Here is a 27,777-nt window from a genome sequence, read left to right as displayed (position 1 = left end):
TATATTATGTTATATCAAATATCAATTTGTCAGAAAATGTATTGTGGGATTTGAACGGCATAACTCAAATTCATTCAGTTAAATATTCTTTTTAAAACATAGTATTTCCTTGACTACTTCAAATTGGGAGCATTTTTGATCATTTTCAGCAGTTATTGTAATCAAATTTGATATCATCACAATCTGCAATCGACAGGTTAGTAAAAACTTCACCCTTCTAATTCTGAACAAATCGATGAATTATTTGTTTCAAATGTATGCGCGGACTTGCATGTTTATATACCACATTCATTTGATATTAATTATTATGTTAATTAGGTGGTCTCAATAATGTGTTATTTTCCACACTACTCCTATATGATAACGATTATCCATATATTTTTGTCTATATTAATAACCACGTTTTATTATTGGAGACAATTATTACAACATACACAGTGTCCGCTTGCAAGTATGTACGCAATAAAACAGGGATCATATCTGTGACACATTTTTCTGACCATATGTTCATTCTCCAACCTACAGTTCATTACTATATTTTAGGTTTCAATGTGTCCCAAATCCTTCAATATGAAATTCCTTGACTTTTACGTTATATACACTATAATGGTACTATTGTATGTTGATAAAAATGTTCAGCAAACTAGTTTACGTGCCAAATAACCATTAATCTGGCGATCATTGAGTTTATTCTGTTTTTTAATTAGACTCATGTACAAAAATAAGTCCCGATGTTTAACAGGATTTTCTCTTACACAATATTATTTATAGGCATTGACGCATCGGCATGCACAGCCGACAAGTGATACTCGGGTTTCTACTAGGGGTCTGCACTACGTTATTTTAGTACAATTTCTGGCATAGTCACCAAGAAAGTGTTGGACCAATCATGCAGTCCTCAAAAGACGGCAATGCTAATAGACATGAGCGATTGACTCCCATTAAAACACTAAGTACGCAACAAGGTAAGTTTATTATATCATTCCAACAGCAAAAACCAATTAGGTGTCATTCAGTATTCAGTTACCGGCCATGTTCGCAATATGTTACATCCAAATAAATCATCCAACAGACTGAAGGATGATAAACAGCAAGTCTTATACTAGCCACGCGTATCAAAGCTGTGCCACTAGTTCACTTTTCATGTTGCTGTACAAAAAATCAAGGCTACCATTGCTTCGTATCGCAAAAAACGTTTCATATATCAAAATGCTATTTGGAATGTATAAGAACAAAATCGTATGCAGTTTTAAGATGTGTTTAGATTGAGATTAAAAATCCATTATTTTAATACAAATAAATAATTAAAGTAACACGTTTGAAACAGAGAATTATAATGAATGTTGCACTATTTGAAGCGGGAGAGTCGTCCCCTGCGCATGCGTCAGATGGCCATAGCGTTTATTGTTCACGAACAAGCGTCTACCCATGAGCATTTGCGTTTTTAGCGTGTGTTGTTATCGTCGGTTGGGACTCAATTCCCGCGCGTGCGCAGGTGACGACCCCCGCTTTATTGGAGCGAAGGAAGCAAACAAATTTACAACAAATTTCCAAAATTCATATTTTCACAATTCGGTTTTTTTGTTGAAAAACAAACTGTGCATTTAGTTTCAGATGTACGATCTAACCTGCAAGAGGACCATAATGATAAAGTAGGACAACATATGGTGTCTATCAATGAAACGCAGGGCGTAGAAGGTATGTGAACAATTAGTTACATCGTATCATGAATGAAAACAAATGCACGCTACGCTACGCTACGCTACGCTACGCTACGCTACGCTACGCTACTACACAACTGGCTTAACACTCGTCGTCTACAGCGCTCTGTGTGCTTTCTCCCGGTTTTGATGTTTTGCTGCTGTTCTTTTATTAGTGAGAAACTTATTCTTGTTGTTATTAAGATGAATGCCGCTCACACAGGGCGACCGTCAAGACCAACATATCATCTCACTAGAAACCATGCAGTGTAATGTGAAAACATTGATGGCTTTTCGGTTGCAAACTCACGTGGGGACGGATGCGGATTTAGCCAGGGCTAGTACAGCCTCTTGAATAAAACGGCTGGTTATTGTCTTTTACTAAGGTTGATATTGGAGATCTCTGTATTTCTTTCGACCTTATGTACGCCCCTCAACAAAAATTATTTACCAAATTTTGTTTACATAACATATTTCACCTTACCGATGCTTTAGACAAATATGGGCATGTAATGAGCGCGGTGCGAGCGATTCTACCCGGAAGCAAAAAAAAAACATCATTAAAACATGTAAAGTCTTTTCACCGCCATGTACACTTGAAAGATCTAAATATTATTGGCTATTTTCTGTCACTTTTCAGGGTTAGACGTACAATATTTACCTACAGCTTGACAAAATGACTTTGCATGTAACTTGCATATAACCCTAAACAGCATAAATAGATATGCAAATGACGACTGGTTAAACCGGACTTTCGCATTTCTATTTGGTGCTTCACAATTTTACCACATTATCGCTCAAATCACTTTCTCATTTTTGCTTCCTAGCGTGCATGGCAAAGGTTGCAATTCACACCAGTCGTCGTAACAATAGACAAAACATAGGCCCCAGTGATCTTCTGGGAATAGTTATATGAATATTCCCGGATTATGAACCAATTACCTGAATTTGAGATTATGTTGGTAGTAGAGTATGCGCAATGTAAAATCCAAGAAAACACTCTTAACATTCTCTCGTCGGCTACGCAATGCTTTAAACGGAAATGTGCCTTGTCTTTTTTATAAATATCGATACTCACGAACAAAAGTGCATAGTAATTTGCAAGTTTAGCACATACAGAAGCGCCAAGAGTTTTGTCCTCTTGTATTTGATTTTGTTACTTGTCTTGTATTTATTTATTTTTCTTGGAACATGTCTTGTCAAGTCTGGGATACTAACATTTACCATTTTTCTTGTTTGTTATTGTCAATTCAGTGAATCAAACGTCCGCCTGTGCTGTTACCTTTGGTGATTGGCCAGATGGAACAAAGGAGAAAGTCTGGTTAACAAGCTTTCCCAGATCTGGAAACACGTGGACACGTCATCTATTAGAAATTGCAACAGGAATTTATACTGGTTCGTTTTATTCAGAAAACAGTTTATATAAGCAAGGTATGGTATACACTTACTGGTGTTGGGAGTATAATTATAATTTGCCATAGTTTGGTTGCTATGAGCAATAAATATGTGGTTGAAGGCATATTATTGTGAAACAATTATACAATTTGTGACTTGAATTATAAATTTAATTATTTTGTTTTTAGTTTGGAAAAGAGGACACTAAAGAATATCTACAAGCTTCCCAAATTCATTAAATAATCTAGAAAACCAATTCAAAATTTCTGAGATGAAAATCAATCTGGTGATAAAACATCGACAAAAATAATCAAGGATATGAGCAAATGCACTTAAAAAACACATTTTATAATAAGTAAGTTATGAAATAAACAAAAAAAACACACAATAAATACATTCACTGGGATATGTTGTGTTGCTATTGATACACATGTTTCAACATGTCCATTGCATATTGCATTGGTTGCAGGCTTTAAAGGAGAAATTGATCAACCAGGCCAGGGACAAAAGTTGGTTTACAAATGCCACTCTTTCAAAAAGACTTACATGTTTGGGATACTGCTCATCAGAAACTTATATGACTCTATGGTCTCATTGTATGCATATAACTTGACAGGAATGATGGGAAGCCTGAATCTTGAGTTATTCCGTAATAGTAAGTTATTCGCTTTAATGAAACACATATTTGCAATAGCAAATCTTACAATGATAGAGGTAAAATCACGCCAAAAACCACACCTACATTTCTGTCTAAGAATGCGCAGCAAACACAGATTTGTCAGACATTCTACAATCCATGGTCGAGTCATTAAACAAATATATAAAACCAGGATATATTGAGCACCAGTCGGTAGATCCAAGTTCAAATCTTAGGCTGAACACCGAAATGGGTCGTCTGCCTAGCTGGGTGAGTGTGCCACAGACTCAATGGGAAGGCCTATTCTATTAGCAGAGATTTACTCACTAACGAATGCGACTTTGGGGGAACTGTCATGAATTTGTTTATGCGTATCTGTTGACCGACTTAATTAGCTGATTATTAGCGAATTGCTGTGTTATGTCTGTCATCGTTTAGGCAGGCGAGGTCCTGGACGGAACTTGGCTCAGTGATTTGGAACTAATTACGAGATAACCGTAGCTATTCGGACTATTAATTCTGACAATTGTTGTTCGTAGTTATTAATATAGTGAACGATTAATCAAAAGATATGACGTATTCAGTGCTTAGTGTGATTGGCTTTATGATTAAAGGTTACGCCCTAGAGTCTTTATACTGTATTGTAATTGGTTAGAGTTTTGAAAATGAATAAAGAGAGTTTTGAGTTGGTCTTGGCGAGTACTCCACGATAGACCCAGTCTAAGTCCAGTCCTGGAGAGACTTGGGGCGAGCCTTGACGCAGTCTAAGTCCAGTCCTGGAGAGTCTAGGGCGAGTCTTGGGTCAGCCTTGCGATAGTCTTGGGGACTTTTACCCAGGGCGCTGTGTAGAATGCTCAAAAGACCGACTAAGACGAGAGTTGAAACGTATTTTGTTGTGTGTGTCTTATTTGACTGTAAAGCTTAAGTGACTTTCCCGATCCCGTACCTCAAGGGGACGAGATATAGAGACGAGACGAGATTCCCCCTGACACGTGCGGAGAACCCCAGAGGAAGAAGAATTTCCCCCTGATAGAACCGGCGGGTGCGGGTGTTGACGCCAGGATAGCGCATTAAAATTGCCATTTGATAAAGAGATGGCCGCACAGCCCTGTCATGTAGTCCCAAACATGAATATAACTTCTGTGGTAAATGCACGATGTGTCAGCACTGAAATGATACATGCTTACTGAATACTGAAAACTTCATTTATTTCAGGTACAGACTTTTCAGATATGGTCAAGACGATGCACGAACGTTGGCGTAAATTAGTCGTGGACTGGTTCAAATCTGGTCACCCTTTTGTGGTAGTACATCATGAGGATTTGTTGCAGAATCCGATATCGTCCGTGAAAAAGATGATGAATTATCTAAACATTACACTAACCCCAGAACGACTTGAATGCTTGCGAAATGACATCGAAGGACTGTTCCATCGCCAACATTCAGAGAAATTTCATTTTGATCCTTTCACTCAAGAATTGCACGAGATTATTGACGAAGATATCCGAGTTGTGAATGAGCTACTGATGAGTAGGAATGAAACTCCTATACCTAAGCCAGCGTATAACACTGAGTTGTAGTTAAATGCAAGACTGGAGAGATTATACCGATAGATTACAATTGACAAAAACACGTTCCTTTCGTTTCGTCCAATTGATGACGGACATTATTATTTAATTGTGAACTGTTGTTCGTATTTGGTAGTTACAAAAAAATTGTTTTATCTCAGGGAACCAAGTTCTCATGCATAATTTCAATTCCAAAACTTGAAATATTGTGTAATGTCAGCATTTCAAAAAAATCCAGGAAAGGTTGATGTTTCGAGAAATTCAACGTTTGGGGATAATTATCCACCGACAAATATGTTTTACATAGAGAGCACAGTCAGCTGGCGCACACGTGACAATAAAATAAATACGATATTTACTATATAGGGGCCGCCATCTTGAATGCAACATAAAACTAAATGAGAGACAAGTTGTGAGACGCGTTTTTCAGATTCCTACAAATCTGGACAAAAATACCAATCTTTCACGAAAATGCGACCGAATTTGGCGTTTTTGTGTAGAAAAATTCCTTGCATACGAATACCTAATTACCCGAAGAACATAGAACACTTTCCTGGGATATTTAAAACCGAAATTGTCATCTGAATGTACGGCCGTCGCTGATTGGCTGCTGAGCTGGAATGGCATTTTTTGCCATGAAAATCAATCTGGTGACAAAACATTGGGCAAATGCACTTACAAACATATTTTATTATGAGTAAATTATGAAATAAACACAATAAATACATTCAGTGGGATATAATGTGATGGCGGCCCCCATATAGTAAATATCGTATTTATTTTATTATCACGTGTGCGCCAGCTGACTGGGATAAGAGAGGTCTTAAATCCATTGCCAAATTATCCTCGCCCGCCTTTTATAACCTATAGTGCACCGCGGTTTACCTAAGAAATGTATACATGGATCGAGAAGAGATTTTCTTACAAGAATGGAACAAGCAAATAAGTATCATCGATGGAATCAATTAACTTAATAATGAAGATAAATAATTAAAAAAAAAATAAAATAATAAATAAGCAATAAAGGTGTGATAGAGTTTTGATTCAAGTGTTTCGGTCATTTTTTGTTTTAAAAAGTAGGTATTTCGGATAACTGTTTTGAAAACTTGGATAAACTACTTCACATATGATGGGCGACAAGTAGGTAGATAAAATATCAATACCGGAGATTATTTGTTTAATACCTGGCGAGTTCGGTAAGGGGTTAGAATGCCAACATTAGTTGAAAATTGTTGGTGAGGTTCACTAAACATTTGTTTGGAAGCAAAGCGGGGCGTATTGTGCGGTAACCATCTGGGGATATAATCGCCTGATAATTTTCTATTTACAATATAAACATCTACATCCACGCCGCAGGACAAATATTGCTTATTGAGTCGATGAATTTATATCGTGAAAGCTGATAATAAACAGCATTGAGTTGTCATCCCGGCAAACAAAATGCGGCATGTTTTTTGCGAAAGTGTAATTTTGAATTTCTCGGCACCATATATGGATGCATGAGTGACCTGACAGTTGACCCCGTGTCATAATTTTATGTCTACGGCATTATCACTCACAATTGCGTATATTGCGTAATCGAATATAAATAATTTTAATGATGTACTACATAGTCTTGCAATATCCCTGTTACGACAAATAAGTTGTCGTGTCACTGTAACTGTGCCCTGCGCATGAAGTCAGTTTCTCGCTCAACCTACAGATTATATATTTCGAATGTACCCCGTGTGCATTCCGAGAGGCCTACAATTATTGTTTATTTTTAAAAACTAAAATTAAGAAAAAACTTTAAATATGAAATAATATGAAAAGTGGTGGCTAAGTTGAAATAACACGCGATTTTTTGCGAAGTCACTTCGACTCCAACTATCGCGTTCTAAATAAAAACACGAAATAAAAAAAATACTGTATGCAAGTATATGACAAGTTAACTGTCACTTTTTAGTGCAAGCAACTGAGTTTGTTTTCCGGATTGCCCAGCATACACGACAACGCATGCTCCAGGTTATACAATGTACACACTGCGTTATCGAATATTACATCATAAGGAAATTGCACTAGTTCCACCATGACTAACGGCAATTATGCTACAAACGTCAGCATCGATAGGAAAATGCTAAGAGTATAGCAAATCAGTCTGTCTGCAGGAATCTCATATTAACCCAGTATAATTCATTCCAAACAACCCATGGCGATGGGTGCATTATCGCCATTTTTTCGTTTTCGTGCCATTTCCACAGCTTAAAACCATTCATTTCAAATGCTGTTGTCAATGCTCGGTAAACCAGTAAAGTATCCAGTAAATTTTCAGACATATGTAGTTTTTCAAGATGAAGCTCGAACGCCACAAGTTTGATATCCCGGAGAACACCACTTTTAATTAACTGATGAAATACGTGATACTCTCCGCCCTCTATGTCAAATTTCAGCACATCAATTTTTGACTATTTGATTAGAAAAAAAATCAAACAAAGAGAAATTATTAGTTCAGATAATATTTTGTAATAGTAGGACAAAGTATTACAAACATATACAGTTTCTGAAGTCGAATTATTGGCAATCATGAAATTCCATCAAACAATTGGTAGAATCAATTTTCATACTTGTGCATATAAATTAGCATATTCGTATCAATTGATATAGATATATGTGTACTGTTGAAAAGAACTGTTGTTAAAAATAATATAATATACATTCCTTAGATACAGTGATTTCTCAGTTTATAATAATAGCATATATATCGTGGATATTAGAAATAAGATGAAATGACACTTACATTTTCATGATGTAGCATTTTTCGTATGTAAGACAAAGTTCTAGTTTTCATAGGCACTTGGCTATCCCAGCGAGGAAATAGTTTGTCTATGTTTTCATCATACAGCCCAATATTGTAGAACCAGATTCGCTCTGCGTGTTTGTGGTGGCCTAAACCAATACTATGATAATAACAGTAATTAGTCTTAAAGGGCGGTGGTCGTCGCACCGCGCATGTGCGACGTGTTGATAAACATTGATCTTTCCCATAATCCAATACATTTTTCTAATGAAATCACGAGTGCGAGTTTTGATCTGGGCACGTATCGCACTAATCACCGTCACCGTCTGCGACTCTTTCGATACCTTCCAAACAGCAAAAAATACCTAATAAAAGCTTGTTTACTTTTCAGTTTTTACTAGTTGGTGTGCGCTACAGTCAAAATCGCCATCTTTGTTTATATGAGACCCATATATGTGCATGCGTGGTGCGACGACCACCGCCCTTTTAAATGTAACAAACTAGGAACCTGCTCGGTCGTCAAATTGGGCATATGCATAATCGTGTCACCGATGATTGCATGTCGAGAGGTAATTTTAAATAAGGCTGTGTCAACAAAATAACATTATAGTGATATGTCTAAATCATCAGTGACCAGAACATTCACATGTGTAGGTACTCACGTGGGATCGAAGCTGTAGACCTTGCAACCATGTTCAGCAAAATCTTTATCGAACGACCAGTCATTGCCAATGCTAAAATATAACACGTCACAATGGAAATAGTTGGTATGCGTAAATTATACCGTGTGTGGACAACGTTAAACTGTATATAAAAACGTACGACTAGACTAAATATGTACGACAAGCCTTAATATTGAAATAAATTAAATTACCCCACTGAGTAAACAATACATTGGCCAGGAGTGATACCAACATCCATACAAACATTCCAGCCGCCATCTTTAGGAAGGGGGTGACCAAATCGTGTGTCGTTCTTACAGTGATATGTCACCGTAGTCGTGTAATTCATCAGTAGTTGAATAGCTTCTAGTGGCGTGAGCAAATCCACCAGTACATCCACGTCAATATTGTTATACGTAGGGACCGCTCTTAGTGGTTGTTCAATTGGTTTTACTCCTCTCACGATTGATTGTACAGCTTGTTCCTGCCACACCCCGGGCTGCGATAAAACAAAGTTACCTAAGTATCATTATACCATTCCCCGAGGTGGACTTTTAGAATATGTTGCGATAATGGGGGAGGACATCGGGTGACAATTATATATGTTACATTATTGATTGCTTGTATTTGTTATAGCTTTAAATCGAAACCACCAAATACAGATTTCCTACCTTAGATGGATTTTCATCTAGGTATATTTCAAATGTTGGGCCACTCTTCTTTTTGTCCGCTGTATTCACAACTTCCCTCACAGTGGCGATGGCCTGATTCAATGTAGCTTTATCAGCAGCTTTTGTACCTATAATTTAATAATACTTGCTGTTAGGGATACCGATGTCGATAAGTGTAAAATGCATATAATTGTGCCCCAACACCGACTTATAAACATAGATGTAAGGTATCTTTTAACAAGTGTAGTAATTTGATGGGAATTACCACGCGATTTTATTAGACCTTGTAATATATGTAATATTATACGCCAACTGAAATATAAAAAAGCTTCTCCAACACTCTGAAACCGAAAACAGGCAGTGATCGCCCGATTGCTCTTTTCCGCCTGAGTATAGACACATTGGTTTTTGTTTCAACATGCTTAACCATAGAAGTACTTCCTACCAACATAATAAGTACGATAACCAAAAACAATATGCTGTAAGCAAAAATCTTGGCTTACTATTAGAACAGGTTAACACCAGAATTGTCATTATCATCACCACAATCACAATAATAACTTCGTGTTTACCAAGTTTCATTCTAAAAACAATAATAAAAAAGTGAAAAGTAAGCTTGAATATACACATGAATATTACCCATTCAAAAAAGTTGACTCTTCTGTTTTGTATTTAATCTTGAGCGAAGTGGTTGGCTTAATTCAGACAAGCAGGAAATATTGTACGCACTTTTATGTTTTTCTCCTACGCTACACTAATATAATGTAGTTCGCAAAGCACGGGCGGTGAAATCTTCAGTTTGTGCGGAGCCCAGAAACCCGTAAACTGGTCTGTAGTGCTGCCTTTTACATATTTTATTTTATCGTGATATTTGTTTGTGTGAAGATGCTAATCTTTCTATGTAATTCACAAATAGTGGATGGAATGATAATAATATTATAATAACATAATCAAACTATATTATTTAAAAAAATATCAAATCATCATAGTACAAGTTTGAAATTGAATTGTGTAATCTTTAAACCAGTTTGTCATTAAAACAAGTTTGCATGATGAAATAAAACAATGAATGAATCTCACATTCCAGACGAGAAACTAATGACACCGTGGTATTTCGTGTAAAATACAATGTTAATTGAGAAAGAACTACTGAAAAACTTGTTTTTTTTTAAGCTAGAATGTTAGTTAAGCTAATTTAACTAATCTTTAATTTCTCTAATTCAAGATGCAGCTAATTTTAACAGAAAGTCTATTCTCACAGAGAGATAGGCGGCACTTTAGCTAAATTAAGATTCAAATGACAAATCCGCTAAAATTGCATGCAGCTATTTCAACGTGTTCTACAGTATTTGATTACACACCATATTGAACATGTACCAGTATACGTCGCATAAAACCAATATCAAACACGATCATCGCAAATATTGTGAATTATTTTTTGTACACAGTTTGCAATGATCAGAGAAAATTACATACACATAACGTGTGCACTCAAATAAATTGAAGGAATTATATTGTGTACATGTTATTTATTTATGATGCATATACTTAGACCCATTTATACAATCATTTTGGTCAACAGGACGGGCCAAATTACAGACACGGAAATGAGGGACGGCTCACTACAAACATATTAATGTATTGAGAAGAATGCGTCAGTTGTTTCGTGGAGACCGCTGCTCTTTGCGCTGGATTCTGAACAGTGCACGGGACCTGCAGCTCCGAAACGACGCCATTCTTACAAATAGGAATGCCGCGAGCCTGGCAAGTTGGCTGATTTTACTATTTTTTTGCACTGTCCAGTGTGTAGTCGACCATTTGGGTCTACCTGATTCCGAGTGTCTCCAGTACAACGTATAGTTGTGGGCGTGGCCGTCCCGTAAGCAATACAATGCATGAATTCACATACTCATATCTAATGTAACTTGTTTAGCGCAATAAATAAGAACTCCGTAAAAACACGTAAAAAACTCAATAAAACTGACCGAAAAACTGAAAACTTACGACGCTAACAAACACTCCATTTCTGAGAAAGTACTTTAACCTGTAGCCCACCTGAATGCACCAGAAGTAAAACGAGAACAGATCGTTGAAAGAGTATTTTTGAAAAGAACAGAAACCGTATTCAAGATGACTGCCCCTCTTATAATATAAATAGGTAAATCAGTCGCATTTATTTCGTTACCCCTTGTACGCCAACTTACTGTGGTATTGCACGTACATAACCAAGGTTAAGATGGAAACTGGCACTGCGCGGGTGGGAGTAATAAATAGGGCCGAGGTACAGTTGCTGGTACAATGACTGGAATCATTTCCTTTACACGCTTACTACACGCAATTTTAGATATTTTTTGTAAGAGTTTATATAGTATATCTCGGTAAATCAATCGAAATATGTTATTATCTTTTGTTCACCAGCTGTCTGTGATATTTACAGGCCAAATGTTGTCAACTTGTGCATAACCAAGATTCAAATGAAATCGGGCAGAGGTTACTGTACAGTTGCTGGTACTATATCTAGAATCATTTCCTATACACCAAACCTGCCGTCGTGCTACCTCACACACAAATACAGCTATATCACGATGAGTGCGGCTTTTAATGTAGAACACATTACATTCAGTTAAATTCAATTTAATTAGTTTCAATTAAACTTCAATGGTATATCGTCATGATTTATTCATATTTATAATAAATTGAATTAAATTAATAAGAATTGTGATTCTATATAAACATTTAATAGGAACACTATATAGGCATCGCGGTCAGGTTATGGCATCTTCGCCAGTCAAGGTTAATTTTTTCGACTGTTTTAGAACAGCGTCTGTGGCGTGATGAGAAGCTTACCGTGTTCACGTGTTTGAATTGTTTTGAGTTGTAATAAATGTATGTAACTTAACATGTGACTTCATTTTTAACAAGGTGAAGTGTTGACATTATCAGAGGTTTATTTATACGTATTATTACTCAATTCAAAAGCTTCACGTTCTATGTTGATACACAGCATACCATCAGTAGTATTAGATTCGTCGATGAGGCGGTTTCACACGTAACTGTGGAGGCAAACCAAGTGTTAAGTTTGAATTCAAAACAAATATCAATTAAATTTGGAGTCCCTTGTTCTTAATTAACATCAATGACCCGTCACTACAATTAACGAGTAATACTGTAAACTACTTTATTTTAACTGGAATTAATTTTCGCTGAAAAGATATTATGGGTTGTTTGTATGAAGTATATTTTCACTATTGTTGTGTTGAGTGTAAAATATAGGAGAAATATATAATCGCTGGATTATATTTTCACTGAATCATCCCTCCAGCGAAATGTAATTGTATTTATAGACATAAGATTGAATCAATGACAATGGATAGTTATAAATATTCAAATTTGTGTGTATCTCCTTCTATTAGAGGGTTCTGATGTAAATTACAATAATGACAAACATTGTGAATAACTTAGAGCGCCCTCTATAAAATAAATAAAGAATTCTAATACATAGTGATTTCCGGCTACTGCGTGGTATTGTGTAATGTGTAAAAAGCGCGAGCCGAACGTTTGCCGTAAAAAAAAAAATGATTTTGAACTTTTTTGATAGCTAATTGTCAAAAAGTAGATATGACGTTGAAATACACTCACTTCGCCTATGATTTGTATAGCACATTATTAGATACCCCTAAAATTCTTTGACTCCACTATGACGTTGTTTTGTCCTGTGTTACGTTCGATTTCACACAAGACATTTGAATATAATCTTTGTTCTATTAATATTACGAATATATGTACAATAGTTTTCGTTCTTGAATGACAGTATTGAGACCGAAAAAAAACTGCGAATTCGTTCCAACTACTACTTAAACACAAATGCAGTGTACGCAAATTAACACTTCTATACACCAATTTTAATAACATATAACAAGTTCATTAACATATTAGACGTAACAACATCAGATTCTTCAATACAATCGTTCACCTATAAGTTTGTTTCTATATGCAAAATGAAACTGTGACTGTATAAGTTCTTTCAGAAGAATAGGGTACAAACTATTATATACACATTGAAATAGAAAATACTATAAATACAATCTACAGTTAGAATTCACGCAATACAGATGACCATTAATCCCGGAAGAAGTAATCAGTCAAACAATGCATCGCGATAATCGCCAGAGGTAGGGACACAAGACAATAACATATATTCTCAATAAATTACAAAAAGTTAAATATGATCAAATACATCTTCCGAGTGAATTGTGAAAATATAAACTTTTTTTTCTCTTAAGGAACATTGTATAGAAAGCTACAAATGTAGCACTTTTCGAAAAATAAGCATAACATATAGCTAGTCATCAAGTAATGCAACATCATTCCATAACTTATATGCACTGACAAATATACCATTAGATAAAAAAGTAATCTTTAAAAAGGTCTACTAATATATTTCAAATATGTGACACAGAGCAAACACCATCGTACAATCACGTGTTTGTGTTTTGTTGTTGTTGTTGTTGTTTGCTCACTTGTTTTAGTTCTAAGAGTGGCCACAAACAAATCCAAAACATCCTAAAATCGGTTCCATCGGTAGCAGCGTTAGACTACTTGATGTATAATATCACTCAGTTTACTTAAAGAGCGGTGGTCGTCTCGCAGCGCGTGTTTGAATTTAATATAAACAAACAATGTATTTTACACGCGTTGTATACGTCTCATATCGAATCAGACGCGGCGCAACGACCACCGCCCTTTAACGATTCCCCCTAACACGAAACAATGTAAGCCAGATTGCATATGCTACTTGCCATGATGAATTATTATACGCACTCACATGAGAAATCTGTGATCCGTAATATACATAAACATTATAAAGGGTATAATCTAGTCTAGAAATTGGGAAGTCATTAGGTCTGCCAAATATGCGCAAAGCTATATATAAACTTTGCACCACAAATTATCACATGTGTAAGAATTATTCTATGAATATAGGGGAGAGGGATTAATTAACCATTACGCCCATATCATTTCCATTGTGTGGTTGAACATTTCTAGGATCTTCTTCGTTTGGAGACTTATTATTGGGCGCTTTCGGCTCATCCCTACCAGGTTGCCAAGCGATTGGACTCTCTTCTGTAGCCACCGGCGAACCGATAGGCTGTTTTCCATGCTGTTCAGGATAATAATATTCTGGAGTTGGTTCAATGAAAACGGGATCTAGGATGATAATGTCAGACTCGTTTGATTGGCGAACTATGCCAACCCCATTTTCTGTGTGTGGTTGAACATTGCTATGGGGATTTCCATTTGGGGGAATATTAATATGGGGCACTTTCGGCTGCTTTCTACCAGGATGCAAAGCATTTGAATTCTCTCCAGTAGCCATTGGTGACAGGATAGGCTGTTTTATATGCTGTTCAGAAACATAATCTTCTTGTGTTGGTTCAGTTGAATTCGGATTGAGGATGATAATGTCAGATTCGTTTGACTGAAGAACTACGCCAACCCCATGTGGTTGAACATTGCTATGAGGATTTCCATTTGGGGGCGCATTAATATGAGGAACTTTCGGCTGCATTTTACCAGGATTTAAAGCATTTAAATGTTCTCCATTAGCCATTGGTGACTGAATAGGCTCTTGTTTATGCTGTTCGGAATAATCTTCTTGTGTTGGTTCAGTGGAATTCGGATTTAGGATGATAATGTCAGATTCGTTTGACTGGCGAATTACACCAACGTCTTGCCCGGTGTGTGGTTGAATATTGTCATAACCTTTTGTATTTGGAAACTGTTGATCTTTAGGTTTCAACAAAACATCACCATGATGTGGCACTTTTGGTTGACCAATTATGTCGATACCATTCCCGTTGTGTGGTTGAACATTGCCATGATCTTTTTCATTTGGAGACGTTTGATCTTTCGGTGTCAACCAAATATCACCCTGATAGGGTACTTTCGGTTGATGAATTATGTCTAAACCATCTCCGTTGTGTGGTTGAACATTGCCATGACCTTTTCCATTTGGAGACTTTTGATCTTTCGGTGTCAACCAAATATCACCTTGATTGGGCATTTTTGGTTGTTTTCTACCTGGATACCAATCAATTGGACTCTCTTCAGTAGCTGATGGTGACCCCATAGGTTGTTCTTTATGGTGCACAGGATAATTATATTCTGGTGTTGGTTCAATGAATATAGGATTTGGATTGACAAGGACTAATTTACCCGGTTGACGAATTACCCCTACACCATTCCCATTGTGTGGTTGAACATTGCCATGATTTTTTCCATTTGGAAACTTTTGATCTTTCGGTGTCAACCAAATATCACCTTGATTGGGCACGTGTGGTTGTTTTCTACCTGGATACCAATCAATTGGACTCTCTTCAGTAGCTGATGGTGACCCCATAGGTTGTTTATGGTGAACAGGATAATTATATTCTGGTGTTGGTTCAATGAATACAGGTTCAGGGTTAATTGGAAGAAATTTGCCAGGCTGGCGAAATATTCCCAAATCATTCCCGTTGTGTGGTTGAACATTGCCATGACCTTTTCCATTTGGTGATTTTTGATCTTTCGGTGTCAACCAAATATCACCCTGATTGGGCACTTGTGGTTGTTTTCTACCTGGATACCAATCAATTGGACTCTCTTCAGTAGCTGCTGGTGACCCCATAGGTTGTTCTTTATGATGCCCAGGAATATTATATTCTGGTGTTGGTTCAATGAATATAGGATTGACATTGATAGGAGAAAATTTGCCTGGTTGACGAATAATGTCGATACCATTCCCGTTGTGCGGTTGAACATTGCCATGACCTTTTCCATTCGGAGACGTTTGATTTTTTGGTGTCAACCAAATATCACCCTGATGGGGTACTTTCGGTTGATGAATTATGTCTAAACCATCTCCGTTGTGTGGTTGAACATTGCCATGATCTTTTCCATTTGGAGACTTTTGATCTTTCGGTGTCAACCAAATATCACCTTGATTGGGCACTTGTGGTTGTTTTCTACCTGGATACCAATCAATTGGACTCTCTTCAGTAGCTGATGGTGACCCCATAGGTTGTTCTTTATGGTGCCCAGGAATATTATATTCTGGTGTTGGTTCAATGAATATAGGATTTGGATTGACAAGGACTAATTTACCCGGTTGACGAATTACCCCTACACCATTCCCATTGTGTGGTTGAATATTGTCATGATTTTTTCCATTTGGAAACTTTTGATCTTTCGGTGTCAACCAAATATCACCTTGATTGGGCACTTGTGGTTGTTTTCTACCTGGATACCAATCAATTGGACTTTCTTCAGTAGCTGCTGGTGACCCCATAGGTTGTTCTTTATGATGCCCAGGAATATTATATTCTGGTGTTGGTTCAATGAATATAGGATTGACATTGATAGGGGAAAATTTGCCTGGTTGATGAATAATGTTGATACCATTCCCGTTGTGTGGTTGAACATTGCCATGATCTTTGCCATTCGGAGACGTTTGATTTTTTGGTGTCAACCAAATATCACCCTGATGGGGTACTTTCGGTTGATGAATTATGTCTAAACCATCTCCGTTGTGTGGTTGAACATTGCCATGATCTTTTCCATTTGGAGACTTTTGATCTTTCGGTGTCAACCAAATATCACCCTGATTGGGCACCTTCCGCTGCCTTATACCTGGATACCAAGAAATTGGACTTTCTTCAGTAGCTGCTGGTGACCCCATGGGTTGTTCTTTATGGTGAACAGGGTAATTATATTCTGGTGTTGGTTCAATGAATATAGGATCTGGCTTAATTGGAAGAAATTTGCCAGGCTGGCGAAATATTCCCACGTCATTCCCGTTGTGTGGTTGAACATTGCCATGACCTTTTCCATTTGGTGATTTTTGATCTTTCGGTGTCAACCAAATATCACCCTGATTGGGCACTTGTGGTTGTTTTCTACCTGGATACCAATCAATTGGACTCTCTTCAGTAGCTGCTGGTGACCCCATAGGTTGTTCTTTATGGTGCACAGGATAATTATATTCTGGTGTTGGTTCAATGAATATAGGGTTTGGATTGACTAGTTTGCCCGGTTGACGAATTATGTCTATACCATTCCCATTGTGTGGTTTAACATTGCCATGACTTTTTCCATTTGGAGACTTTTGATCTTTAGGTGTCAACCAAATATCACCCTGATTGGGTACTTTCGGTTGAGGAATTATGTCTAAACCATCTCCGTTGTGTGGTTGAACATTGCCATGATCTTTTCCATTTGGAGACTTTTGATCTTTCGGTGTCAACCAAATATCACCCTGATTGGGCACTTGTGGTTGTTTTCTACCTGGATACCAATCAATTGGACTCTCTTCAGTAGCTGATGGTGACCCCATAGGTTGTTCTTTATGATGCACAGGATAATTATATTCTGGTGTTGGTTCAATGAATATAGGATTTGGGTTGACAAGGACTAATTTGCCCGGTTGACGAATTACCCCTACACCATTCCCATTGTGTGGTTGAAAATTGCCATGATTTTTTCCATTTGGAATCTTTTGATCTTTCGGTGTCAACCAAATATCACCTTGATTGGGCACTTGTGGTTGTTTTCTACCTGGATACCAATCAATTGGACTTTCTTCAGTAGCTGCTGGTGACCCCATAGGTTGTTCTTTATGATGCCCAGGAATATTATATTCTGGTGTTGGTTCAATGAATACAGGTTCAGGGTTAATTGGACGAAATTTTCCAGGCTGACGAATTACGCCCATACCATCCCCGTTGTGTGGTTGCACCTTGCCGTGATCTTTTCCATTTAAAAACTTTTGGTCTTTAGGTGTCAACCAAATATTACCCTGATTGGGCACCTTCGGCTGCTTCATACCTGGATACCAAGAAATTGGACTTTCTTCAGTAGCTGATGGTGACCCCATAGGTTGTTCTTTATGGTGCACAGGATAATTATATTCTGCTGTTGGTTCAATGAATATAGGATCTGGGTTGACAGAGACAAATTTGCCCGGTTGACGAATTACGCCCACACCATTCCTATTGTGTGGTTGAACGTTGCCATAACCTTTTCCATTTGGTGACTTTTGATCTGTTGGTGGTAATTTTGGTTCAGCATTTTCGGGACCAGGGTTAATAATAACAAATTTCCCCGGCTGACGAATTACACCCATAGCATTCCCGTTGTGTGGTTGAACATCGCCATGACCTTTTCTTTGTGGAAACTTTTGATCTTCAGGTATCAACCAACTATCATATGGAGGATAATCAGCGATGATAATGTCAGATCCATTAGTTGGATTATCTGATAGCTCATCCAATTCGGCCAGTTCATCTTCTATTAAACCGGCATTCACAGGGTCACTGTTTACTGTTCCTTCAGTGGCTGTTTCATTGTTGTTCACTTCCTCTAAATCAGCTGCGACAGGTTCTTCAGTCACACTTCTTTTATTAATCCCACTGTCTCTCACGGTCAGGTCTGGTTTCATACGTACGGGCACAGCATGTATCACTGGCAAAACCACCAAACATAACAGAAAATATGAGAACAAACTGTTCATCTTCGAGTTTTCTGTAAGAAAAAGACATAAACCGTGAGTAATACCGTGAGTAATAATATAAAGAGGATGATAAACACTGATACTGATATTGTAGTTTGTGAGTACCTACTCGAGTCATAGTAAAGATCCTGGATCATTTGCATAACCAATCGCCGTACATAATTCCTTTAGTTTACATTATCACGAATACGTAATATTTTTAACCCTTTTTATATTCACGGTTGTAATCAAGATAAAACATAAAAAAAAATATGTTCCGTGCTCAAAATGCATAAAATTACCAACCACGCCGAGATAATATATTAGACAGGGCCCGAAGACAAAACACTGCAATTACAGTGGTTCTGTTTTTAGATGCGCATTGATTTCTATATATAATTTTAGCGGGCGATGGTCGTCGCTCAACGCGTGTTCGAATTTCATGTAAACAAACAATATATTTTACACGCGTTGTGTACGTCGCTATGAGTCCCATATTGAACAGTACGCGGCACGACGACTACCGCCCTTTGAATTAGACATGATTTACGCTGCACTTTAACCAGATGACCCGTAGTTAGAAGGCAGAGTTCGAACAGTTTTATGCAGGTACCTGTCCCATTTATAATCTAACTACTGGATATGCTGGTGTTTATACTAGCGGAACGCAAAAGGCGTCCGCAAAAGGTGGATATACACTAAACGTATATTCATACTTTCACATTCCTCTGGCCCGTTCATGAGCAAATCATTTCCCGATATACAATTTCCGGCGTTAGTTTTTTTTATTTAAAGGTGCAATGTTCAGAATGTTTAAATAGTTGTGTTTTATAATGAATCTTAGTAGGAAATGTAGAGTACGGATTTCGTTAAATTAACGTTTGTTTTGCGTCAAACATAAAATTAATCACGCGTAAAACTGGGATATAATTTTTATTTCAAGAGAACATTTGACATATTATTATAACAAGAGTAATTGCCACGAAAGTTATATATTTGTTGATTTATATACAAGTCGTTGGTTGTTGTTTTTTTGTTTGTTTTTTTGGTTCAATTCGAAATGTTTTGCTGGGGATGTTTTAGAATTGTTTTCATACGAAGTCATGTTAAAATATTTTCTCATAAAATAAAATTATTATGCGTCAAAATTTCCCTCAATTAATTCAGGACAACCACAAGTATCTTGTAAGCAACCGCGTAACAAAGCCACACGGTGAACGTCAAGTAATTCTTGGATACAATGTTAGCAGCTAACTTAAACGACTTTTTACGTTGACACCCCCGTCCCATCCACTCAAAAAATATTCTGAAGTTCAACGTATTGTACTAATTGAGATGAATATAATAAGTACTAATACAATAATCCCTTGTTTTTCAGTCAGCAAAAATAAATAAAAATTAAAAAAAAAATCCTATTATTAAGACAATACTTACTTTGAACAGTCGTTCGAATATTTACTCAAAGTCCGACCGTCCGTTTGTCCGTTTGTTGAGGCACTCGATTTTCCGATGCACGTACTGCGCAGTCAGAAGATGAATTGATTGTGAATCACCTTCCCTGGTGTCGTCGTCTTTTATACAATGTCAGCGGTTCAATAACGCGCAACATAAGCTGGTACCTTCACTGCTCTTTGAATTAGTAACCCCCTTTGCTATTCAAAAGGCGGTAAAATCCAATACACGTTGGATTATCGCACGATGTGGGCAGATATTGAAGGTTATTACACAACAATTAATGTGATATCGTGTCGTGGTTTGACGAGTTGCAGGTGTCAATGGAGTTCCAAATGAGATATGGTAGTTTGCGTTGTTTAAAATTACAACGTCCGCAAAATAAACAAAAAATATTGCCCTTGTTTGACGGCCGTCGAATACTGTAGAAACATTATTTTTAAGTATTGAATTTCACTATTCTACTCTTCTCAACATATTGACTGGATTTTACGTTCACGAATTACTTAGGAAACAAGGAATTCTATCGTGATTTTCATGTTCAAGTCGATTTATTTTTCACAGGGTTTAGTTTGCTCGGACAGAGAGATTCTAATAATAGAATGGGGTGCCAGGGAGAAAATTGCAGGGGGCGTATTAATACTTGAATTATGACGTATTTTGACTGTGGTTAATTAACCCTTGTTGCCCATATAATCTGATGATTCATTATGATGAATTACACAGTACTTGTTGAATTTTCGACATAAATTGAATGACTTGTTGAAAGCGTGAATGAATGAAAAACACCGAGACTACCGTGTCTATATTTTACAATCAGTCATACTGCCGATCAGTATAAGGATATCGACTTCAACTTGAAAGACGTTTGGGATAACTAGTCACCAGCTTATATTTCGAGATAATATGAAAGGTTCATGTTATTTTTTTAGAAGGGTGACAACCAAGAAAACCAGTTTATTATTTCTCTGAGATGCAATACACTACTGTATATGTAGAAAATCATCTTTTTCAAAAACAAAACAAAACAAAACACAACGTCCGTTCCTGTCACCCCTCCAAAAAATCTTAACATGTACATGGTTGTATTCTATAGTAACTAATTAAGGCTTATGTCAGAATGAGTACGCTTTTAGCATTGTTGCAATTATATGTCGTGACTGACGAGTCATTGCCGTCGTACTGAATTATTCAAAACAAAAAACCTGGGTTTTAGAAAGCTACAAAGTATTCTCTTATGGTTTAATATTGTGTTCTATGGTGTTGTTCTAAAAATGACATATTTTGAATAATATTTGACCAGTGTTCCCACGTCGTTACATGATGGTATACGATAAACTAATGATAATTGTCTTACGCGAGGATCACAGAGGCTCATGGGTAGACAATGGCGGCCGCCTGTAGCATGCGCAAATGACCACTCCCATGCCCGACCTTAAAGATGCAATATGGACGGGGAAATGTATTTTAAATATTGCTCTTTCATACTGTATGAATACATTGGACTATGATTTGGTATGACCTGGAAACTCTGTTCTCGAATCACGCATGTAAGTATTCGTTCAATGGAACAAAGAAATTTCATGACGCGCTTGTGGACTGGTTGATTTAGTAACAAACAATGACAATCCCTGTGCATGCGTACTAGTGGTTTCGATTTTCGTCTAAGAAAGTACTGCCGATTTAAGTTGACAGTAGGATTTATTATTATCCCTACCGAGTGCTGTTCACGTTTATGCTCTACTTTTAAAAATAAACAAAAGTGGTATACACAATTTTTTATGAGTTTAAATGATTTTATAATTAAAATTTTAAAGATGCGGTATTGCATTCCGAATACTGCTGTTTGATATTATATATTGATAAGTATATTGAATTATGATTCGTTACGTACTAAAAATATTGTTCTTGTCCAAAACGGATTTATTTTCCATATACTTTGTTAGTCTGCCAGAAACTGCGAACTCTCACCACTGACACATCACCGGGCTGTTTTTAATTAAAAATAAATAAAACGCCCACACTGATATAGGACACTAATTATTAATACATTACGCAATGGATTCATACGTCACGAAATAGTTATTAAATTAACAAGCAGTCAATTTCTTCACACGAAAGGATGACATGGTTTTCAAAATGATGACACGATAAACGATAAATGTTATGTGATGGTGGTGCACTCTGCCCAAATGACTTATTCGTTGAGTGTCTTGTTAATGTCGTTCGCGGGTAGTTCAACCTATCAAATCGGTTGAAAATCATACATGAATTATTTCAAGGAAAATAAATACTAGTATAATAATAATCTCCAGAATTTCCTAATAATTCGTGACAAACAGAATCACCCATCATATACCAACATACTATTTTTTCACAATATGTCACCGAACGATATTTTCAGATATGACAAGAACTTTTTTCCCACAAAACCAATGTTAAATGGTTTTAGGTCATTTTTTACGTGAAAAGTAATCCCGTGACAACATGTTTTATGCGTGTTTTTTGGACAACAATATAAAATAAAATCATAATCATGGAAATCCGAAAACCCGCGAACGTCAAGATGACATGTGGGTAATAAAAGCGTGCTTTACTCGTACGGAGACACGTAAAGGCGAAGACTCCTTTGCATGTCTTTCTTTTCCTTACCTGTTACCGTGCAACAATGGCGAAGCGTTTTTTTCTTCTTTTCCCAGGACAAGGTTCTAGTTGTTTTTAACACACTACTCAACAAAGCCAAAACTCCACAACTCAAAATTGTCCACAGTACATGTAAACTTAAAATACCGACCCAAACCCAGCAGGGATCCGACGTGACGTCACTTTGATCGTAGCTCGAAATTCAGCGGGCAGCGACGCCGCCGGACGCCGGACAAACTGCGACTTTGTAATTTGACGCCGCAAGATACACGTCTCAATCAAACGCTGTATCGACGTCAGGTCGGTACGCACATCCGTCCAGCGGAGAGGTCGAATTTCAGAAAAATATCTGTATAGGTACGCACTCGATCAAGCACGAGAGTCATACTATAATTTTAGTCTCGGTCGGTCTTTAGATTCAATAGCATAGTACATGTAATATAGCATCTGTTCTAGTATGCGTAACATATAATTAGACACAATGGCCATCTCTAAATAATAAATTATCTGTTCATTGCCAGCAATTGCCAGCATTTTCAACATTACGTTGTTAATGGGTATATTTGCATAACAAATTATATAAATATTCCCTGTGGAAATTGTATGTGTGTATACATATTTTCCATTTGAAATATAAAAAAAAATATTATGTGAATAATATTTTGTATCACAGTCGGCTACAATTTATGAAAACACGTTGAATGAACGTAATTATCTAAAACTGAAAAGACGTTGAAAATTAGTTGAATATGCAAATGAATCAACGTAGAACTCTTCCATTAAAACAATGTACAAACTATCTAACAACGTTGAAAAGAATCTACGTCCCAGATTTACATTGAATTACAAACCCTGATATTTGTACTAGTATTCAATAAATATAATATTCTTCTTTGTTTTTTTCAAATTTTCGTGTGCCAGGCAGCCATGTACAAATTACATATGCAAATACGTGTATACATATTGTATTTCGCCACAGAAATCACATTCCATGTTTTAATGGGACTACGTGACACGGCTGTGTGACAGTCTATCACATGGCCTTGACAACGCATGGGGCATCAAAACCTGGTCAGCCGTGATGCACGATAGACAACTGCGGACCAAGGTTCTCCCGAATTATAGTTGCATTCATTAGTGAACTTGATGTTCACCACTGTTGGCCAATTATTTCGGTCCATTCCACTTTTGGTGTTCAACCCAGGTAGAATATGAGCTCAGGTCAACCAACCACGAGACTGATGCAACAACTATAATGTCACAGTCAACGGTATATGCGATGAAGTGGTGTACATAAATAGTAATTGAGTTATTGATTAAATATTATATACTGCAACAAAATCTCCATTACACAAAATTGAAATTAAACATTTAACAATTAATTCAATTACCTCACCGGCCCTTCAATAATGTTCCATTGATGTGTATTTGATAAGCAAGGTTTAAGTCCTCGTCGCCACTAGAGGGCGGTAGTTAGCGTAATTTCAAATATACCGGTAATAGTTACCGCAAAGTTATACACTAGTACAATTTCCTTCACATTCGTACGACATTTTTGACATGGCTACACGAAGAACCGCTGTAATTTCATAGTGTGAGCTTGATCTCTTCATTTTGGTTAATTTTGTTATACAAATAAATACTGAACTGAAGTCAATATTCATTTTTTTATGAAGATGAATGTGACAGAGGTCAACATTTCTATGAGAGTAATTAAAACTGAATATTGCCTGACACTGGTGTAACTGTAGGCTGTTACTGGAATAAATTAACACAGCATGGTAAAACAACTTGAACTTGACATCGACGTGACAATTAGGTATATTAATTCGTAATATTATGCTGTTATACATACCGATTGTGTATTAAAGTTGTTCGTAAACTGCAAGGGAAACTGTGTTACTGTAATCGCTGATTTGTAATTTCCCTATTTTCTTTGATAAGTAAAATTCGCTTAATCAGATGCACGTATAATAACAATATAACTCGTTTCCATGTCAAGTTCGCGAACTTGGAACTCAGTGAAATTGCTCAAAACATCAAAATAGTAAAATTAAATGGTTTTACAGTATTGAAATGTATAATACAGTCACGCACTACTCAATGCGTATGCGCATCGTTCGCAAACAAATTCTTGTTTCATCTAGTTGTACCTCCACCGTAATATGTTGATTATTGTTACATTATTGTTAATATTTGTCTTACTCAATATTGATGGTATATTGGTGTTTTGAAATAGACGAAGGGATTATTGTTATATAACTGCTTATACGTAGTTTTCAAAAAAGAATTCTCTCTATGTTGATTTATTTTGTGTGTCACAGCGCAAATGGCTTAACGTTGTTGAGTTTTCTATTTCACGAAGTCTCTTTTGTGCCTTTCGTACTCGTTCATTGTCAACGTCGTCTCCGTACAATTTACGCTGAATATCAAGTATGTCGCCGAAGCACCCTTTCTCAATGTCAACGTTACCTACGGCCTTACAAGCACAGGCAAGTTTTATCAAAGATTCGACCATTTCTTCTGAGGGGGTGTTTGGTCCACTTTTCTTTTTCTGGAGTTCGTATACCTCTTTGTAATAAGCACCCATTTTATAGAAATCGCCATACTGTTGCCAAGCGTCGCCTAGGTAGCGATACGTATTTATCAGAGCGTCATCATCGATGTTTCCGTCGTCGTATATTTTGTTATAGACTGCCAATGCGGAATAGTGATATTTTACCGACTTATCCGGGTCCTCCTGTTGCCAGGCAACGCCAAGACGATTATAGAGCTCTGCAATCTGTGAAGTTGGGCCGTCGTTGTGAAGTACTCGTGTCAGCCTCAGTAACTCCTGGAGATACGCGATCGCCATTTTGGGATGTTCTGATTTCTTACAAACCTTGGACAGAGAGTCAAGAACATTTAATATGTCCGTCTGGGGCTCGTCTTCACCGTGAATATCTTTCAAAGTGTCCAGTGATTCCTCTAAATATTCAACAGCGTCGTCATAGTTACCGGCAGATTCCGCTGCCAAACCAAGTTTAGTTAGTACAACGGCGGCGCCGGGTCCCGGTCGTTCATTGGTGTCTGAGTTGTTATTGTTGGTTTGCATCGCAGTCTTGTAGCACTGAACGGCTTCTTTATAATTTCCAGCTTGTAGATTTAAGTCAGCCTTTTTCATCAAAGTAGCTAATTCACCTATAAAATGATAAAACACGAGAACGTCGCGTGGTTAGTGGAGATAATTCTAGTAATGTCGTCTGCTAATAATAGTAGTAGCCTGTCATGTAGGCGTGAGTAGGGCCCTCGCCGGCCGAACGGCATCATATCTCACTGTGTTGGGTTTGGAGCACCGCGGCCTCGGGCGGACATCCGGGCATTTTCACCGCCTGGCAACCATCGCGGTGTAAACAAAGGCCAAGAACTCGCAGAAAACGGTACTTTGGGATGGTTGTTGAGAGTCCCCTGAACAGTGTAACAAGATTAGCCCTACGTGTGTAACATATATAAATTTGGTTGTTCAGGATTACTTCAAAGTTAAGTTTGTGTTGTTTTCTCGAATTTTCACCGGCTCGACCGGCGTTCCACAGCAGCGCGCACAGAGCCCATAGAAATGTATGGTACAGTGGTGCGCGTCTTAGCAACGTGGAACGTCTTGTGACGCAGCTTCGCCCTCGAGGATAGTAGGTGCTCTGCAATTTTAAGCAGCGAGAATTATTTTTATATTAATGATTTTAGTATAGTGTCAGATAATTCTAAAACATATAAAAATGTAAATTCTCGTGAAATATAATAATTGTTAAAAGTATCATTTCGGATAAAAGCCGCGGCACGACCCGGTATTTCTAATTCGATGACCAATAGCGCCTTCAATGCACAATCTACATTGCGTCAAAAAGTGAAGTCGCCATTATAAACGCGCAAAAGAAACTCCAAAATCACTATATCAAGGGGTTGATACAAAATATATACCGGGAAACATGGATTAAAATAAATGATCCTACAAACGTCACAAAGGTAATTTTCGCAAACATAAAATGGAACCTGCGATGTTTTAAAATACAACAGAGCAATGTGATCACGTAACATTACTTCACCCACGTTCGCGTACATGTCTTCTTTAGGAAGCCCTAACTGGGTAACTATTACAACGTCACTCTGGCACCCCGAGATAATGGCGCCAACTTGAACGCACCCCTGGAATGGGTGAAAGATTTTACATTTGCATATTGTTGTCGTCGGCGCTTTGTTACATGGGATATGCGTGTATAAACATTCTTCCCTGTCCATATACTAGTATTTCAAACGCCTGAAAAAATATTATTGTGAGATCTCACCTTCGCCTTCGTTATCATTCAAGTCCAATCCATTTTCGTCTCGGCTTGACTCATTAAACTGTGACGTCATCGCCATACTTGTTATACTTCCGGCTGCAAAATATACGAGGGTGGAACGGAAATTTAACGATCCATGTTGCACAAACGGATCCAGAAGGAGATTCACTGGATGTTAGCATTCAATGGGAGTGTCAGTAAGCAAAAACGTTTATATAAAGTGCCGCTTCGTAAGTTCCTAAACAATAAAATGACAACTAGTATTCAAGTTTGTGAGAATTCATATGATGACATGGCCTGTTTGTGTGTATTTGTGAGTTCGCACACAAACGTGTTCAAATCTAATTCCAGATGAAATTTAAATCGGGAGGATCGTCACCTACGCACGCGCGGGAATTGAGTCCCAAGCGACGATAACAACACACGCTAAA

The 27,777-nt window shown here is 37.3% G+C and overlaps 2 protein-coding genes across 2 annotated transcripts; one reads left to right on the top strand and one right to left on the bottom strand.

Annotated features, from left to right (window-relative positions):
- Nucleotides 1-889: 889 nt before the first annotated feature.
- On the top strand, nt 890-5,312 carry LOC146745846 (sialate:O-sulfotransferase 1-like). Its single transcript, XM_085498776.1, has 5 exons — nt 890-965; nt 1,615-1,698; nt 2,955-3,131; nt 3,565-3,750; nt 4,948-5,312. Exons 1-5 carry the CDS (start codon nt 890-892, stop codon nt 5,310-5,312), a joined length of 888 nt encoding a protein of 295 aa, XP_085354902.1.
- Nucleotides 5,313-14,191: 8,879 nt separating this feature from the next.
- Nucleotides 14,192-20,469, bottom strand: LOC146745845 (uncharacterized). Its single transcript, XM_085499194.1, has 2 exons — nt 20,370-20,469; nt 14,192-18,967 (listed from the first exon to the last, which is right to left on the bottom strand). Exon 2 carries the CDS (start codon nt 18,954-18,956, stop codon nt 14,403-14,405), a length of 4,554 nt encoding a protein of 1,517 aa, XP_085355320.1. The 5' UTR covers nt 18,957-18,967; nt 20,370-20,469; the 3' UTR covers nt 14,192-14,402.
- Nucleotides 20,470-27,777: the final 7,308 nt, after the last annotated feature.

The sequence above is a fragment of the Saccoglossus kowalevskii genome, chromosome 5 (assembly GCF_978046115.1).
Source record: "Saccoglossus kowalevskii chromosome 5, keSacKowa6.1, whole genome shotgun sequence".
In the NCBI taxonomy this organism is placed as follows: Eukaryota; Metazoa; Hemichordata; class Enteropneusta; family Harrimaniidae; genus Saccoglossus; species Saccoglossus kowalevskii.
Note: the sequence above shows the minus strand (reverse complement) of the source record. Positions and strands in the feature narration are given on the sequence as shown.